A 17,584-nucleotide genomic window follows, 5' to 3' on the forward strand; every position below is an offset into this window, starting at 1 on the left:
CGTCGCCGGGCTAATTAAGCGTCTCTCTAATCTAGGGTCGGCGCCAAGCCCGTGGAGATGTTAATTTAGTCGCTCGCAGCTAACAAACCTGTGTTACCACCACAATGCCTCGCATGCATTACAGAGACAACATACAACGTGCAACCCGGGCCTTTCTCAAAAAGCTCGATTTTTGTAAAGTGTGGATGGATGGCATCAACGGCAGTGGCTTCGGGCTCGACATTCAGCCTAGGATGCAGAGATTGTGCTGGAAATGCACCACAGCCGTACCTCTTCACGCTATGACACGAGGAAGTCTTGGCTGAAAGGACAGGTGATAGGAGCCCTGCCGGGTCCAAATGTGGGCGACAGCTCTGATAGACGGAGAAAGAACAGCACTGCTGGTAGTAGACCCCAGCGACGTGCATGAGGAACAGGCAGCCGAGCTTGAGTGGACCAGGTCAAAATCCCCCTAGACATCGTGGTCGTGTCGTCTCACACCATTCCAGCCATAAAAGGGCCCCCGCAACCCCGGGCTAGTTTTGTTTTCTCGACAGATTTGACCGATGCCACTCAGCCTAGGGGGCGGATGGTGGATGTAGTGCAAAACTGCGAAGAGTGTCTGTCCATTTCCAGACTTGAGCTGTCAAACGACGCCATGGGCCATGGCAATGACCCAGCCATCTCCCAAAAGAATCTACCGTGTCTTGCATATGCAGGATGAAGGTTCAGGTGCGCCGCAGTCTGAATCCCGTGAGAAAGCGATTTTTCCACTGCAGCTCGGAATGAACGAGTCACATTTGACCGGGACTCGGGTTGAACACTTGCCTGTTCAGGCAGGCTGCTGCGTGACTGTTCAAATTAAAGTGTTGAGCGTAACAGAGGGTCCCATTTTTCAGCTGTCGGTGGTGCCAACACGTCCCCTTGCATTCCAGATCATTGGCTACCACGAGGTAGAGCGTGGGTCTAAGCGCTCGCAAGAGTGGTGGAACCAGAAGACAATGTCGTTCATCTGTAGACCCGGCAAATGCCTATAGGGCATCACGGTCAGCACAACCTAGGTATCGGATTGCCGGTCGCCGAACCCAACTTTGGGGCAAGGCGCCTGTTGAACCTCTAGTGCAGAGCCCAGTGGCCCCCCTACACCGCTTGATCACCTTCCTTTCGATCGCGTAAGGTAGCCAGACCGAAAGGCAGCATTAGATCATGAGTGGCGATGCGATGGCGAAGTCGTTCCACCACGGTAGCTAACCCTCTTGTCGTTAGGGAGAGGGGTCTTCTCTGAACCAGGGGGAGAGGACAGGGCATGGGATATTTGAGCCCTCAGCAAATCATGTTGCGTTGAGTGATGGGCCAGGAGCCATCGCAACCATGGGCTCGCACAGGCGCCTCGGCGTAGAGTTTAGAGCAGAGGGCGCCCGAGCCATGCCGCTCTCTGGGCCAAAGGTAAATGACAGCAAAAGTACTCCTTCGACTGTGGATCTCAATCCTGTCAACACCCCTTACTCGGCTTGGCATACACTGGTCATGCTGGTGAGGGAAAGCCAAAACATACAGGGTCGCAGACAAAGCCTTGATGTATTCGGCAAGAGCGAGTTGCATCCGATGGATCCAGAGACTCATACGACGAAGTCTCTTGACGAGATACGCAATGCTGTAACAACCGAGATGAGTACTGAATGAGCCAGATCTGTGGCAGGCAGAGCTCGGACTCGGCACCATGCTGATCGGGGTTTACACCACTGGTGATAATGGGCTAGCAGCACATCATCTTTCCACGTCGCAATGCTGAACGCTGGTTGGCCTCCAGAGGCGCGATTAATCTTCCGCCGGGCGAAGCTGTTTCACTGGCCGGATCGGAAGCATTAGGTAGGGACTAAACCCGCTTGGACCAGCTTTCAGAACTCGGACCAACGGCCTTTGCGATCATCGATGAAGGTAGGGAAAGTGAGGGGTTTGCATCTCAAGGCAGACCTCCACAACCCGGTCAACCCAAGAAATGAAAAGGGTGCTGAGACGGAACGAAGTGCCGATCGGGCTTGAATGAGGGAGTGGCCTTGCAGAGTCATCCCTTTCGACAGTATTCTGTCGATGGGGATCCGATATTCATCGATTATTCACGCTGTGACATTCGTTGCCTTAAGCTAAGCGAATATTCAGAGGCCTGCACAGTTGACGATCGTCCTTAATCTGCATGCGTGGTACTGTAGAGGGTGAATCTGGGGAACACCTTGCTAAGGCTGTAGGCAGATGACCTGGAAGCAATGCAGGCGGCAACCTGTGTGGCGCTGAGCAGCACATGCCCAGGAGTGTGCCGCATCGAGCTGCCCCACCGAAGCAACCCAGACCGCAGCGATAGTCGGTTGCAGATCCAGTATCCCTAGTTCCACGCGAGGCATCAATTGGCTGAAAAGCCTGTGTGTGGCCTGGGGTCTGCATTAGAGGTGTTCGAATCCACTAGCAGATGCAGAGAGGGTAGCCCCTCTCCTCCTCTTCCCCAGGGACGCTGGGGAAAGATATAGAATTCTCTTCACCATGCGGTCCCGTAGAGCGCAGGCTTCTGCGCTAATTCATAGTTTTTCATTGGCCTGGCATCTGGAGTTCGCCTCTCTGACTCAATTCATGTTCGGCCTTGAGGATGGAGAGTCCCTGACACGGACATGCCACTAGACAGAGAAGCAGTAAAGCTCGAAGCATCCGGAGACATCGTATTGCTCGTAAATTGTGGAGCATTCGCACGGGTCGCCTTTGGATTGCAACAAAAAAATGAAACCTGGTGAATGAGAGACGCTGTTCGGACGTACTGTTACGTTCACGTTGGTCTGCTCCAGATCCCTGATCTGTCGCTTGGGCTACAGGCCCTCATGCCCACAAATGTCGGATGTGCATTCTTTGGGCTTAGTCGGGCGCATGGCCGCGCGACGTGGATTGCTGTTGTGTTTTGGCAAAACCTGAGAAAATATATGTCGTGTGCATCACGCTGGCGTGAACCACTCTGTCGGGTCGACTTGAGGGCCTATTAAGGCCCCTGTGTTTGCCGCCATGGAATCTGCTGTGTTTCCTGTGTTCCTTCCAACACATAAGGACAACGTATCTCTTTGGCTTGCCGAATCGATTTCACTGGCCCCAGTAGTGACCATTTGTTCGTGCTGTGCGAGACTGAGAGCAGAGTCATAATGTCTTCTCCCTCTGAAAAGAACGATGATATCTCAGAGCAATTCCGCCGGGTGGTCGACAAGATGTGCATTGCGTCAATCTTGAACGGCGATAATCAAGGCCCGGACCAAAGCCTCGAAGACCACACAAGCCAATACAACGATAGCCAGTCGACAGATGAGGACTTGGAAAGCAGACACTCCACCGAATATCGAGCGAGCGAGACCTCACCCGGTGGCTCCATTGAGTCAATGATGGCGGGACGAAAGCGTAGACGACCTCGCTCGCCTTGCAAGAAATACGAGCTCGAGCAAAAATACTTCATCTGGTATCACCGAATAGATTTGGAACAAGAATGGGACGACATCGAAAAGGCATTCCACCGCCAATTTGGCGACCTCAGAAAAAAGGGCGGACTTCAATGCAAATTTTATCGTGTTCTCGAGGAATCAAACGTCGCCAAAGTAAGAGAACAAGCCAAATCGGGACACCGAGACCGACGTGGCAAAATCGACAAGTTTGGAGTGGTGCAAAGAACCACCCAGCGATTCCTCTGGATGCGGCCAGAGGATCAATCGAGACCTCCCCTGCCCTGCTTTATCAAACGGGATGGCTGCGGAGATCCGACCTGCGAGATATGTGCCCGAGCGCAGAAGACATGAGGCAGTGGAGTAGTGTCTCAAGTCATTCCGTGATGACAATCACGGTAGGCATTCATGGAGCAGTTTCAAATTTTCATGAGAAGTCGTCTGGGATCCAGGTATGGTTGTGCTGTATTGGTAATGGGCATGTTGGACAATGTAGTTTGTTCGTTGGCGGTGGTCTGGCTGGCTTTCGAGGTTGTGTTCCCAGGATCCCCACAGACCGAGTACCATGTTATCGAAAAGTGTGGTCGTTATCAAAGTCCTCTTGGTCAGAGCCATAGGTACGATATTTGTACGGGTTGTACCCGTACTCGTCGTCTGAGCTGACCTCCTCTTCCGGATAGTCATTCGCGGGGTTGTCCTCAGCTGTCTAGTGTCAGAATGTTAAGGATATGAATACTTCGATTGCTTACCATTCGAATCTTCTTCATCCCAATCAGTGTCATCATCACTGTCGATGTATTTCTGCCACAAGTCCTCATCTTCTTCGTCAATAACGAGTATTCCATAATTGGAGTGTAGACCCGTGGCAGTGTCTGGACCATGCACTTGAGCAACGTACTGAACCCGAACATAGGTCTCGTAAACGTAATCATCCTCTCGATCGTGGGAGGTCATCACGATATCCTGGGGTTTTGAAGGGGGCGGCGTGGGAAGCACCGCTTCGGTCGGTTGCTGCATATCTGGATCGAGCTCCATTGCGAGCGCGGCCAGCTCGTCTGCAAGTTGATCAGATTCGAGATTCCAGGTGCTCGGGTGATCTCTGATGGAAGTCCCATTCCTTGCTGCCCCAGAAGCTGTCTGAACAAACGTGCTCGTCTGGCTTCGTCTGGATGCTTGCAAGGCTTCGAGGTTCGGCTCTGGGACTTCATCGGATTTCGATCCGCCTACGCCATTGTCTTGTCGAACGTCCAGCATCTTGTCAATGGGTTGATCACGGTACAGAGGATTCTGCTCATGGCTAAAAACGGGGGCATGTCTTTCAACAAAGGTTGCGAGAGGAGGTCGAATAAAGTTCTTAGGTTTCCGGATTCCGCCAGAAGTGCTTGGACTGAGGACTGACGAAAGGTGACGAGTGAGGTGGAAGCGGCGGGCTTGCTGGAGAGCCTGACTTGCAGCCGGTGTCGTTGGCGCTGACTTGCTGGCGGAATCCGCGCTGGCATTGTCAGGCGCCTTGCTCTTCTCTTTTGGGGCCGCATCGTCCTTTTCTGTACCGGGCTCCTCAAGATCTCTCTTTGCATCATCCGGTGAGGTCAGACGAATTGGAGGAACACCGGGCGCGGGAGGCTCTGACCAGATGGCTTGACTGGTGGCTCGTTGAGAAACGGGGGCAATCACATCGTTCTGGAGGCGTTGGAAGTAAAAGTCGGTGACTCTCCTCTTCTTGTCTGGGCCAGTACCGTGCTCAAGGTCTAGAGGGATCGGGTTAGCACACATCTGACAGTGTAGATGGCAACGGAAAGTACATAATGCCTCGACAGGTTCCTCCTGTCTTCTGCGTTTCACACTGATGCGCTCCGGAGGAAGAGACATGTTGGCAGTGGAAACCACGAGCAACACACCGTCTTATATTGCAGTTTGGTTCACAGGTCCAGAGAAGCAGTGATTGGAATTCCGAGTGTACACTGAGGTTCACAGTGCAGTGATGTTGGGTTCTGTTCTGGGGAAATTCGTAGAAAAGACTCTCCCCGCACAATGTCGTCGCGCGGCGCGCGTAAGTTACCGGCGCAGTCAGTCACTAGCGAGTCACGCCTGAGCAATTGTCCTCATTCGATGTACAGACTAAGTGAATCCATACTCATCTACTCAAAACATTGCTCTACCTAATTGAAATGCCGGCCCCTCCGAAGCATTCTGTTTGACAGGAAATGGCAGAAGAGCATTCGTTCCCATCGGTGGCCCGCCCAAAGCTCTCACCAGTTCCATCGCCTCCCCATTATGCTTTGCCTTCAAGAACCACAGTTCTCGTGCGCATCTGGTCTTGATCTCCTCCGGAGCCGCCCGGCTGTATCGCTGCAAAGCGTCGATAACAGTTAGGAAACCTTGGTCACTGCTACTCACGAAGCGGCACATCCCTCGGTGATCAGCCGCAATACCACAGCGCTCAACATCGGGCAGGCCGGGGGCAGCGCTGCTTTCATCCACAATGTACGAAGCACCCAGTCCGGGGATCGGAGTACGTTCCTGTTCCCACAAAAACATCAGGTGGAAGTTTGACATCAAGGCGACGAATTGATCCGTGATGTTTTGCAGTGTTTCCGACTCTGCCTCAAGGGCCTTGACCAGATTTGACTCGGTTCGCAGAATTCTCTTAGGGATTGTCAACCTTGTCACCTTTTGCAAACTGCTCAAAAGCTGTGCTTTGCTTGAACCATGGTGTGGAGTGCCAAAGAATATGATACCATAGGTGCAGGTGAAGATCGAGTGGAGATGCGAGTTTTTCGGTCCTGTCCGACTTTCTGAATATGCCAGGGCCTAGAGGTGTCGACCTTGATCAGCGAGTCTGGCCACAGGAGATTCTTACTGTGTACATGCCCACAGCAACGGCCAAACCTACTCTTTTGACAACAATGCCTCCAAGAGAGTGACAAAGAAAAATTATGGGCCTCTCGGTGGCGCCTTTGAGCTGTATCATTCCGGTCAGCATTTGCGATGCCCTGCGATATCCCGGGAGCTCTAGGCAGCAAATGTGCTCACAGTTCTATCCCCTTGCAATTGCTGCACCAGGCTTTGGGCATGTTGGAGGATCCGGTCTGAACTGGTTGGTCCTTTCATGGAGGAGACATTCGCGTTGTAGCCCCAAGTCAGCACCCTTGCACGGCTGATGAATTTTGGGAGGAAATCTGGGTGGTTAAGCCAGCAGATTGGTTCGCCTCCTTTCATGGGACTTTCTGCAGTCCAGGTGTTGATGGCATGGCCATTAAGACCGTGCACGGCAACAATGCTGGCCAAATCAGTATACAATCACGTTGGGGGATGGTATGGGCCCTGTGGTGCCTTGCCAGGCCTTACGTACTCTAGTTCGGGCTCTTCATTTTGAGGGCGATAAAGCTCGCGAAAGCCAAAGACCTGTTCTGGTATTTTCGAACCCATGATTTGACCGTGTCCGTCAGTTTCGCTTTGAACTCATGCGTTATTTAAAGTGACTTGAATCCTAAGAGGACAACGTCGAATTATTATGGTCCTCTTGACAGTCGGTGCGGTAGGCAGCAGTTTGGGTACTCCTGACGTGGAAATGGACCGTCTTGTGCCGGAAGGCTTAGGACAGAGACATGCGCAATCTAGAAGTGTGCGTCTCAATTCACAGCCTGGAGGCCGCCCGGGCTTAGACGCCAGCCACTGGGAGTGACCAGGTGGGAGAGAGACACACTGCATGAATTGAGTGTCTTCTGAAACACTAATCTTCAAAATGGAACCCTAGGCTGAGATCGACCATGTCTGCAGTCAGCCTTGTTCAGCCAGCAATGGAAAAGATGCCCCAGCAACCAATCCCGGGCCTATATCTGTTGGAGATGAAGGTCTATTGCCGGCCATAACAAGCTACAACAAGCGCTGAAGGAGTCCTATTAAGGTGCGCCCTGGACGAATGGACGATGGTTGCTAGTTCTAAGAGAGGATCTGCTATCGTCGGACATACTGGACCCTACAGCCATCGGCGCTTGACAAGACGAGTGTCAGCCTTTGTTTCTCCTGGCCTACGCCCTCATCGATCTCGCCATCTGGCAGATCAAGGGTCGAACAGGCCTGGAGCAGCCTCACTATCGTGTACGAGACCTCCATCAGCGCGAAGTCTTCGCCCAGGCACTGTCTCGGCCCTCCATTAAAGGGAAAATAGGCCCAGCCAATCTTTGCAAGCTCATCCCCTTCCCATCTTTCAGGGCGAAACTCGTCCGCGTCTGGCCCATATATGCTCTTTACACGGGAATTCACGTATTGCGAAAACACGACTAGTTCACCTTTTCTGACTAGGATCGGGTGCTTCCCGTCAGGTCCGCCACCGGTTGGTAGGATGGTTGTTTTGATTGCTTGCCGGTTGTTCAAAGGCACTGGTGGATACAAGCGGAGACCTGAATCTATTAGACCAGCTGCGGCAGGAGAACAATCACAGGTCATAGGTAAGCTACTCACTCTCCTTGATGACGCACGAGAGGAATGGCATCTTGCGGATTTGTTCTCTGGTTGGATGTGCACAGTTTCCCATGACCGCGGTAATTTCTGTTCGGAGACGGTCCATCGCCTGAGGATGGCGGACGAGAAGACGGCTGGTTCCATGAAAGCCGTTAGCTTGATGATTTGACTGAATTCATGAGATTGAGAACAGAATCTTACAACGTCCATGACAAGCAACAGGCCGTTGTGTCACGACCAGCCAGGAGGATGTTCAACAACTGGTCCCTGAGTTCGGTCCTGCTCCTTGACTCTTTGGCTATCTGGTCAATAAAACCGTACGTATCTTCATCAGAACGGTGCTTCTTGTTAAAGAGATCTCTTTGCTCGATGTACCGTTCCACATAGGCGTGGACGCTTTTACATGCTCGTCGAAAGGCCGGTGGATTGTACAGAGCGTGCCATGGAGCGATACGGAATCGCTTTGCAAGCCCTTCTTGAGCTATGTTGAAGCTCTCGGAAAAATCTCTGTTTTCGGCGTCCTGGTCAATATTTGCTCTCAGGCTGTAGACCGACCTTCCCATCAACAAAGCCGTAGTTGTGTCCAATGTGAGGCTGAAGAACAGGGGTTGCAAATCGACCACTCCCTGGTTTGGGATATGGGTCAAAAGATTATCAACATGTTCCTGGAAGTGGCTGAGGTTCTGATATTGTGCTCGGACAAATTGTTTCCTCAAAAGCTCACGGGAATGTTTCCAGGCAGCACCTTCTTGCGTAAAGATGCCCTGGCCTAGGAGAGGAGCAAAAATCTCCCCGCGGACTCCAAAGCCGTAATCTGTTTGCAGGTATCAGATCACTGTAAAGGGCAACTATGCCTTGGTTGGTGGCGACTCACCCACGAAGTTGGAAGACAAAACTGCCTCCAGGTTCCGGGGTTCGAGGATATGAAAGGCGCGCGGGCCAAAAAGCAGATACTGAGAGAGCATATTGCGAGGCTCATAGTCCTTGGCGATCGAACATAGGAATGCCAGAAGACGACCCTCAGCATTCGAGGTCCATAGTTCGCGCACCCGGTCGATGCCCAGCGGCCATTTGTTCGGGAGCTCTGGGGGTGGCATACAATGTATGCGATGCCCAAATGCTGAATCTCTCTGTATATGATCAGACCCAAGCAGCCTTATATGGCTCGAGTCTCGGGAGCTTACCCTGTAAGCAACGAGCTTCTTGACGACTGGACGAAGAATGAAGAGGCACAAGAATAGCAGGAGTAAGCTCGCCCGTGACCAGCGAAAACTCCCCCACTTGCCGTCCTCCCACATTGTCTACTCTCAATTCGAGATGCTCAAGGGTTGACGGAGTTCTTTAGGTCTAGGAACGCAGGAAGGGCCATTCACTTGGGAAAGAGCAATCATCATTATATGCAAACCTGGTGGAGGGTTTAAGACACTGCGATTTGGTTTGGCGGGTAATGAAGTTGTGATACATGGGGACGGATAGGCGCTTGAGTTCTGGAGTTGTGCCTAATCGAGCTCTAATATTAATCCCCCGTGCCTATTACCAGGCGGCTGCAGATACGTTCCAAAAACAGCTCTAGTCAATCTCCTGGTCGCCCAATTCCACGACGAGCTTGTCGAAGAGTGGCCCACAAGTATGAGGCGATGGATTGCGCCTCGGCGCTACATGAGACAGGAACCAAACCCCCCCAAAAGCCCCTAGATGTGGGATGCCGCCGTGGCTGCAGTAGCTGGGCAGTCGACAGTTGCAATGGCAATATGTGGCAGAATCTCCAGAGAATCCAACAGACCATGATGAGGCCAGCCCAGCCCAGCCCAGGATATATCTGTCGTCGCCGCCATATGCTCTTCACTGTCTCGAAAATGCCTGCGACCTTCTCCCACAGGGGCCGCTCTCTGCTGCCCCGAAGAATCGAACATGCCAACCAACTTGATCACTTTGTATTCCTCCGAGGGTCAGTCTTCCCAGGCTCTTGCTGGGCCACAAGAGCGAATCGAGCCTGTGGTAGAGTAAGCATCACACACGTCAACCTCTATCTCGGAGCTGACCATGAAGTATTGTTGCAGTACACGGACTCCAGGAGGACCTTGTTAGCGCCTGGACAGATCCCAAGGCTAATGTCCTTTGGCTTCGAGACCTGCTCCCCCAAGATGCCAAAAACATCCGAGTGTTGACCTTTGGATATAATGGCTCTCCCGAGTCTTTCTTCGGCAACGGAGGCGTGGATCCATTGTATCCAACAGCAGAGACACTCATCGCCACCCTTCACGCCAACCGGTCTCAAGCCCAGTGTCTCCGACGACCTATCATTTTCGTCTGCCATGGTCTGGGGGGACTCCTTGTCAAGCAGGCTTTGCTATATTCGCATGACCAGATGGGCAAACGGACCAGTTTCTACCGCGATATCTATACCTGCACTTCTGCCATCCTATTCTTTGGGACACCACATGGCGAGATTGATAAAACCGTTTGGCTACCCCCAAAACGGCTATCAAAATCCTCGGACACTATGCAATATGGACCCATAGATGCGCTGAGCAATACCAATCGCGCCTTCAGAAGCCATCAAAATGTCTTCAACATATTGTTCCTGTGGGAAGAAATCGTGACCCATGTCAAGGAATCCTCGGCCGCCCCGCCGCTGGATGCGCAGCGCTCAGGCATTCCCGCAGACCATATGAACATGACCAAATTCACGAGCAGGTCGTCTCCAGGCTACTGCACAGTTGTCGCTCCGCTGCTTGGTTTCATCCAAAATGCTCCTTCAGAGGTCGCTCACAAAGAGCAGGATCAAGGCGTTGACGACACATCTTTTTTCTCGCAGAAGGACGTCTGCAGTATTTTCGATCCTCCGCTCGATGTATTACAGCAAACCTTTGCTTTTGTTGGCCGAGAACAGGAGCGCAAACAACTTGAGGACGCAATGTTTGCATCCCATGCAAACCTGCAGCCAACGGAACCAAAAATATTCGTCATACATGGTATGGGAGGCTGCGGAAAGACCGAACTCTGTTCCAGGTTTGCTACCAGCCATAGGGACCGGTAAGGTCAAGCAGAACCCAGAGAGAATGGAACAAGGCTAACCTATTGTCCAGTTTTCAAGCAGTGTTCACCATCAAGGCGTCATCGCAGGACCAGATCCAGACGACATACGCTGAAATCGGAAGCAAGGGTGGTTTAGAGGCAACCGAGAAGGCGGCCCACCACATCCTATCTCATCTCTCGAGGCCCTTTTTGCTCATAATCGACAATGCCGATGATCCAGGACTTGCCATAGGAAAACTTTTCCCCAGAAACAAAAACGCCCACATTCTCATCACAACTCGGAACTTGGAGCTCCTTAGCGTCGCGAAGGCTGGATCACTGGAATTGAAAGGTCTCAAAGAAGATGAAGCACTACGTTTGCTGCTCAGTCGTGCTGACATCCCATACCCGGTGGAAGATCCCGCCAGAACTCTCGCCGCCAAGATATGCGAAACCCTTGGTTTCCTGCCTTTGGCTTTGGTAGTCGCAGGAACCTATATCAAAAGCAGACAGTTCGGCTCACGCTTACAAGATTATCTCGATTCCTATGACTCATGTCGAAGATCCTACAAGCCTTCTCATATCAAGATGGATTCTGCTAATATGGCCAAAACTACGAATATGAAGACAGTGTACCCAACTTTTGATCTCTCTTTAGCATACCTTGAAGCTCAGAACTCAATTGCATGTCAGGACGCCCTTGAAATCCTCAGCATCGTCGGGTTTTATCACTTTGAACGAATCGGAGTTCATATCTTTACAACCGCAGTGAAGAACAGGTCGATATCGTTGACCCGTCAGCGTATACCTTCGATGAGTGCGAAGTTGCTTGCCCCTTTTCTCGCGCGCTTACAGCCTCCCGTTCTACTACCAACCTTCCTGAAGACTCGATCTGCAGTTTTAGAGAGATGTCGCGCCGAAGATGCGCTTGCAGAGTTGGCGTCTTTGTCCCTAATACGCTGGGATGGACGCTCGGATGGGGCGGCGCCAACCTTCTCACTGCATCCCTTGGTTCACGCTTGGGCTCAGGATAGGCTCGGGGAGCAGCAACACGTATACGCCCACATTGCATTCAATATTCTCGCAGAGGCCATCGTGCTGCCCTCCGATAACCCTGGCAAGGACGACATTGATGTTAAGCAGGACCGTGAAAATTTCCACAGAAGTTTGCTCCCTCATCTGGACGCCTGTTTGAGTACCTGCCGTATTAAGATCGGGCCTTACAAGACCTATTTATCAAGAGTCTGTCTGTCGCTAACACCTTTCCTTTCCCCGACATCGCTGTCAATATTGATGCAGCAATCATTGGCAGCGGCGAAGAGCGGGTATGTTTATGCGGAATGTGGCAAGTTCCAGAAGTCAGTCCACTACTTAACAATGGTGAAAGACCTACTGCATGAGCTGCTAGGTCCGAGACACAAAAGTACGATGAGCATCATGCTGGGTCTTGCCAAGGTCTACTGGGGTCTTGGTCGTCTTGAAGAAGCAATTGACCTTCAGACACTTGTCGTCAAATCACGGAAGCAAGTCCTGGGCGAGAACCACATCGACACCCTTCTGGCCATGGACGAGCTGGGACGTTCTCGCTGGTTGAATGGGCAATACAAAGAAGCCTTGGAGCTCTCCAATATCAGCATGAAGCAAATGAGACTTATGCTGGGACTCAAGGATGACCGCACCCTGGCGGCGATGGACAACTACGGAGTTGCACTTGCGTCGTGGCATCGATTTTCCGAGAGCGCCGCCATTCACAAGGAGGTGCTCAACATGCGCAAGGCAAACTTGGGCCCCAAGAACTTGGACACCCTGATATCCAAGAATAATCTGGCCATGTCTCTTCTCGAGCTGAAACGCTTCGACGAAGCTCAAACTCTGATGAGTGAAGTGTTTGAGGAGAGGAAGAGGCAGCTCGGCAAAGAACACCCCTGGACGTTGTGGGCGCTTTGCTGGCTCGCAAAGATCAAGGTCAAGATAGGGAAGCTCGACGAGGCGGAAGAACTACTCCTCGGCGGAATCGAGGCAGGCGTACGAAGTTTGGATGAGAATCACCTGGGCGTTCTCATGGGAAGCGGCGAGCTGGCTCGCGTATACTCTCGCCAGGGTCGCCTGCACGCTGCGTTCGACCTCCTCTCCGACACGGTCGATCGCCTCGAAGGATCCAGGGGCATTGAACATCCGGATTGCTTCTACTCCCTCTGGAAATTAGCTGTCCTCCATCATCGCCTTGGCAGAGTGAGGGACGCGAGCGACACTTGCAAAGTCGCCCTGGAACGGGCTCGCAAGAGGTTGACTGATGCACACCCGTTGGTGGACATGATCGCTGCCGATTTGAAGGGCTTCCAGAAATCTCTTCGGCCACCGAGTGAGTGGGAGAAGGAAGATCGATCCGATGTGTCGCCTTGCACTCAGCCTGGAATGCTCGATCGAAAACGCAGTTTCCGGCCTCGCACCCAACTGACTTGGTAGCGGTTCATGTCAATGTTTACGCTGAGATGAGGGCGATGCCAGCACGAGAATCGAGAAGGGAAGGAGACGGTGCACAACATCAGGTGTGGACTCTTCCTCTGCCACAGAAGTCAGAAGAGTACCTCATATCTTGATCGACTCTGTGAACAGCTAGAGTTCTGCCGGCGGCTGTATTTTCGCACCGTATCTTCTCCCACAGAGCCTCGCTCATATGCTCGAAGCCTTGCGGGTGGCACGCGATCTGGCACAGAGACCCTTCGCTGCAACCCTCCCGGGCACCACCCGCGACGGTCAACATCGCAAAGAGAGATACATGAAAGAAGGTCGACCATGTTAGAAACAAGGGAGGAACGGAGGGCATCGTGACAAACAATGCTGGATCGAATCAGAAACCAGCAGCTTCGATTTCATCATATGGATCGACAACATTCTTTCATACTGACCGGGACTGGGGGGGGGGGGAAAGGGAAAACAAAGACAAGCCCGCTACGACTAGATTCGTTCTGGGGAGAAGCTTGCAATGCGATCATTTTATGGTTCAGCCTCGTCCGAAGACGCTGACAGCGGCAAGATACCGGTCTGCCTGTCGTCCACTCAACATCGGGGACCACCGAACCACTCTAAACTTCGGCCACACCATCCGGCGCGGCTGTATCAGCACAAGATCACAGCAGCCGAGGCTTGTGGACAAGCCATCGAGAGCGAGGAGAGATCTGCGCGGTGTTCCCAACGAAGGATCTACACGTCAATCCATCGAGCCATCCATTTTTCGGTCACCTGCGAATCCCTGTTAGCTTAGAGCGGTATATGGGTTGAGGGATGGTATAGACGGCAAGCCCCAGGGTAGTCTTGAACGGCGGAGTGAGTGATGCTTACAGCTTTCGCTTCGTCCACTAGCCCCAGCTCGAGCAGAAGCTGGACGCTCGCTCTGACGCCACTCTCCAGTGCACTCGCGATCCACGAGCTGGTGTAGCTGGTCCCTTCCCCGCTCATGATGACGCCCTGCTCCGTGTTGAAGAACGCCGGGATGAAGGACTTCCTCATCCCGATATCCGGGCTCGCCCAACTGATCGTCTCGTACTGATCCAGAATCCAGCAGCGGCGGTTGTAGGCCCCCGTGTATTGCTCGTACACCACGGGCCCGTGGATCTCGGCCATGGCGTCCACGACGTACTGGACGTGGACGTCCTCCGGGATCGACGCCCAGCGCAACCCGTCGTCCGAGGACGTGTAGCTCGCAAGCATCACCCCCTTCCCGGTCGAGTTGATGTCGTAGCTCGGGTAGCAGATGCTCCCGATGCCGGGGATGTCGGTGGTCGTGCTGCAGGAGCCGTAGATGGGCTTGTCGAGATGCTCCCAGAAGCGGGTCTGGAACTGCAGCGCCACCTTGCAGACCTGGGAGTAGGGGTAGCTGTCGATGGCGGTCTGCAGGAGGTCTGAAAACGCCGGCAGGCGCCACGTCCTGACCAGAGGCATGGGAACCGTGACGACCGCCAGGTCGTAGCTTGCGTTCTGAAAGGTGCGGTCGAGCGGCTTGGCCTTCCACTGCAGCGTCACCTTCTTTGTCGTCTCGTTGTATTGGACTCGCTGGACCTTGCGATTCATGTAGGTCACATCGTCAACAAGAGCTAGAGGTCACCCTATGCGTTAGCACCTTTGAACTAGTGTGCTCGAAAGGCTATACGTACGGTGGAAGGCACTGGGGAGACGAGTCAGACCGCCATCAATTGTCCTCCAATCTGTCGCAGAGAAGTACTGAAACAAAAAAGGGCTGTCAGCATCGGCACTCGAGATCAAGTCTCACAGGATGTCTGGTAGCGTCCACCCCTGGGCACGCAGGATTTTGCGAGCGGCTCTATTGGACCGGGCTGGCTTACCATCGACTCATAGAGATTATCCCAAAAGCTCTCGCTCCCAGGGCCTCCCAGCTCCACGAAGGTCTCATTCAACGCATACCCAAGCACGTTATGGACATAGGCGAATTCGGAAAAGTCGTCGCCACCCAATCCACCAAGTCCTTGATCGAGGAACGTTTTGTGCGCCATGTATATGTTCCGCGCCATCTGGTCGAGGAAACTCCCATTGTTGTAGATGGTATTGATGTCCTCGTCGAGCGCATCCAGCTTGGGGTCGTCCGGCTGCGTAGAGGTCGTCCCCAGCAACGACGTATTCGCTTGGACCTCGGACAGCGTCGGGACCTGGCCGTTGGGTTTCCGGGCGCCGTTGACGTAGTAAAGCCCATTGGGCGAGTTCTGGTACCATTTGATAAAGTTGACCGTAAAGTTGGTGTTGTTGTTGTTCAGTCTGTTGACTTCGGCGGCCAGATCAAAGACGATGCGGTGATCTTGGATCTGGATCGTTTCGTTCGTCTCGGATGCCGTGAAGGAGAGCGGGAAACGCATGGGCCCCATTTCTTGATACTGTCTCTCGCTCGGGTCGCCAAAGTAAGCAGTGTGAACTCTCCCGCCGAGCCGCTGGGCTGCTTCGATGAGAGACACGTTCGTCATCCCGGATTGGTTGAGGGCGAGCCAGGTCATCAGACCGGCCATGCCGGCACCGACGATGGCGATCTCCTTCGACTTTGCTTCTTGGGCGTTGACCGCACTGATCTCTTTGTTCTTGAGGGCAACCACGCCGTCGAACCACGGCCCTTCCGCATCAATGCCGCTCGAGTTGTCCATCTGGATGGAGAAGTCGGCCTGGCGCTTTCGGAGACGTCTGCGAGCGGCCTTTGCATTGGGAGCAATGGACACCGGAACGCTCCGTCCCACAAGGTTCTGCCGGGCGTCCCATGCTGAGAGGCATTGGCCTGTGGGGGTGTATTCTGGGACTTTCCACAATAGCCTGTCGTGGTCACAGGAATGGGAGCGGCCAACTAGATGGTGGGCTTCACCTGGAGTCTTGGCCTTGCAAGGACCATAAGTGAACACGACCTCGGTGGCGATAGGTCTGTCGTAAGCCAGATGGATGTTGGCAAGACCCGAGTCAACCGCTCGCTTCAGGTGCAGCTTCACTGGCAGGGAAACAGCCAATACACACGGCAAAAGCAAGGCTGATAGCATCAGTTGGCCAGCCATTCTTGTGAAAGGGCAGCAGCACCGCTCGATGGATGTGGTGCGGACGTAGATCGATAGAGTCTTGTAAACCTACCAGGCGAGCATAGGTCTTTGTACACAAGCTACAGCTCGTTTATCCGCAAATCCTACCTCCAGCTTTGCCATTTCCCCCGACTCTTGTGGATGTTCTGGGTATCGGGACATCGAAGGACGTCGTTCAAATCCGATATGAAATGCATACCCGTGATTGGTTTAGATTAGTAGGTTGCATGAGAGGAGAAAGCTCTATGTACCTGCCTTATCCAGGAAAGGCAAATGGACTGCATCGATCAATTCCTGCGTTGAACCGATTTATGCGGATCATCTTGCGGCCAGTTGTTACCGAGCCGAAGGATTGGCGAGGTGGGATGATTGGGGAATGAGGGTTGTCTTTGAATGTTGCGAGTCTATTAATAGGACCATATTTCTGTACCTCATGTGACTTCTTCTCTTAGAGCAGTGTCTTTGCGCTGTTCGCGAGGTCTTTGGTGTGCTGGAGGTTGTTGCTTGCCATCTAGCATGAGGATACCGTTGGACTGGAGAATTATGCTGACCACGGATCCATTACTGGCATCCTTTCGCTGGAATCAATTTTTTCCGATCCAAGGATCGAATGATTACTTGGCAAGCGACTAGTAGATAAGGATGGAGAATCGTTCTAACAGAGAACTCGGAATAGAGGCTATACGCCAGTTGAGCTGTTAACCAAATGAGGTCCAAGGACCATTCGTCAGCAGGTATGGAGAAAGGTGGGCGCCCGTACTCGTACTCGGAACGGCACGCTTGCCCCACAGCGATTGGCGGTGACGGGTATATATATGTCAATGGAAATCAGGATAGAGGAGAATGTGGGGTGGTAGTGACTTGATAAGAAGGTTGATATCTATCAGGCTACCTAGGTCTGTACTCGGTATGCACCTCCACGACTCGACAGGACGGAAGCTGTGAGCTCTGTCGTTCCGTGCCAAGACGAGGTAATGATTCGAACACCCAGCTCACCCCCCCCCCCCTTTAGGACGAGGGTGATGCCGCCCTATACTCACCCGTGCTCAGCGCTCCATGTAAGGTAATATGGCGAATTTATGATAGACGTCAATC

General features: G+C 52.9%; 7 protein-coding genes across 7 annotated transcripts; 2 read left to right on the plus strand and 5 right to left on the minus strand.

Annotated features, from left to right (window-relative positions):
• Positions 1–24: 24 nt before the first annotated feature.
• PV07_10070 (uncharacterized protein) lies at positions 25–1,399 on the minus strand. Its single transcript, XM_016397376.1, has one exon. It carries the CDS (start codon positions 405–407, stop codon positions 66–68), a length of 342 nt encoding a protein of 113 aa, XP_016244567.1. The 5' UTR covers positions 408–1,399; the 3' UTR covers positions 25–65.
• PV07_10071 (uncharacterized protein) lies at positions 1,397–5,427 on the minus strand. Its single transcript, XM_016397377.1, has 3 exons — positions 5,246–5,427; positions 4,193–5,191; positions 1,397–4,145 (listed from the first exon to the last, which is right to left on the minus strand). Exons 1-3 carry the CDS (start codon positions 5,310–5,312, stop codon positions 4,012–4,014), a joined length of 1,200 nt encoding a protein of 399 aa, XP_016244568.1. The 5' UTR covers positions 5,313–5,427; the 3' UTR covers positions 1,397–4,011.
• On the plus strand, positions 3,156–3,797 carry PV07_10072 (uncharacterized protein; the record flags this gene model as incomplete). Its single annotated transcript, XM_016397378.1, has 1 exon — positions 3,156–3,797. One exon carries the CDS (start codon positions 3,156–3,158, stop codon positions 3,795–3,797), a length of 642 nt encoding a protein of 213 aa, XP_016244569.1.
• A 158-nt stretch (positions 5,428–5,585) lies between the features above and the next one.
• Positions 5,586–6,880, minus strand: PV07_10073 (uncharacterized protein; the record flags this gene model as incomplete). The annotated part of the gene is made up of 4 exons (XM_016397379.1): positions 6,796–6,880; positions 6,477–6,723; positions 6,337–6,405; positions 5,586–6,254 (listed from the first exon to the last, which is right to left on the minus strand). Exons 1-4 carry the CDS (start codon positions 6,870–6,872, stop codon positions 5,586–5,588), a joined length of 1,062 nt encoding a protein of 353 aa, XP_016244570.1. The 5' UTR covers positions 6,873–6,880.
• A 461-nt stretch (positions 6,881–7,341) lies between these two features.
• Positions 7,342–9,205, minus strand: PV07_10074 (uncharacterized protein; the record flags this gene model as incomplete). The annotated part of the gene is made up of 5 exons (XM_016397380.1): positions 7,342–7,846; positions 7,908–8,041; positions 8,109–8,721; positions 8,782–9,037; positions 9,092–9,205. 5 exons carry the CDS (start codon positions 9,203–9,205, stop codon positions 7,401–7,403), a joined length of 1,563 nt encoding a protein of 520 aa, XP_016244571.1. The 3' UTR covers positions 7,342–7,400.
• A 613-nt stretch (positions 9,206–9,818) lies between these two features.
• PV07_10075 (uncharacterized protein) lies at positions 9,819–13,391 on the plus strand (the record flags this gene model as incomplete). Its single annotated transcript, XM_016397381.1, has 3 exons — positions 9,819–9,910; positions 9,957–10,943; positions 10,997–13,391. The coding sequence occupies 3 exons, from the start codon at positions 9,819–9,821 to the stop codon at positions 13,389–13,391; spliced, it is 3,474 nt and encodes a 1,157-aa protein (XP_016244572.1).
• A 523-nt stretch (positions 13,392–13,914) lies between these two features.
• Positions 13,915–16,503, minus strand: PV07_10076 (uncharacterized protein). The gene is made up of 4 exons (XM_016397382.1): positions 15,269–16,503; positions 15,080–15,146; positions 14,268–15,019; positions 13,915–14,168 (listed from the first exon to the last, which is right to left on the minus strand). Exons 1-4 carry the CDS (start codon positions 16,466–16,468, stop codon positions 14,130–14,132), a joined length of 2,058 nt encoding a protein of 685 aa, XP_016244573.1. The 5' UTR covers positions 16,469–16,503; the 3' UTR covers positions 13,915–14,129.
• Between the last annotated feature and the right edge of the window lie 1,081 nt (positions 16,504–17,584).

Source organism: Cladophialophora immunda (genome assembly GCF_000835495.1).
Source record: "Cladophialophora immunda strain CBS 83496 unplaced genomic scaffold supercont1.6, whole genome shotgun sequence".
In the NCBI taxonomy this organism is placed as follows: Eukaryota; Fungi; Ascomycota; class Eurotiomycetes; order Chaetothyriales; family Herpotrichiellaceae; genus Cladophialophora; species Cladophialophora immunda.

What these genes read in the sequence shown, in the direction of transcription:
- PV07_10070 (XM_016397376.1), bottom strand. Translation starts at nt 407, where the DNA reads ATGCACGTCGCTGGGGTCTACTACCAGCAGTGCTGTTCTTTCTCCGTC.
- PV07_10071 (XM_016397377.1), bottom strand. Translation starts at nt 5,312, where the DNA reads ATGTCTCTTCCTCCGGAGCGCATCAGTGTGAAACGCAGAAGACAGGAG. An exon ending in GGAACCTGTCGAGGCATTAT is followed by an intron (nt 5,192 to 5,245) that starts GTACTTTCCGTT and finishes CGATCCCTCTAG; the next exon opens with ACCTTGAGCACGGTACTGGC. An exon ending in GGATGAAGAAGATTCGAATG is followed by an intron (nt 4,146 to 4,192) that starts GTAAGCAATCGA and finishes GACACTAGACAG; the next exon opens with CTGAGGACAACCCCGCGAAT.
- PV07_10076 (XM_016397382.1), bottom strand. Translation starts at nt 16,468, where the DNA reads ATGGCTGGCCAACTGATGCTATCAGCCTTGCTTTTGCCGTGTGTATTG. An exon ending in ATAATCTCTATGAGTCGATG is followed by an intron (nt 15,147 to 15,268) that starts GTAAGCCAGCCC and finishes TTTTTGTTTCAG; the next exon opens with TACTTCTCTGCGACAGATTG. An exon ending in TAGTGGACGAAGCGAAAGCT is followed by an intron (nt 14,169 to 14,267) that starts GTAAGCATCACT and finishes AGGGATTCGCAG; the next exon opens with GTGACCGAAAAATGGATGGC.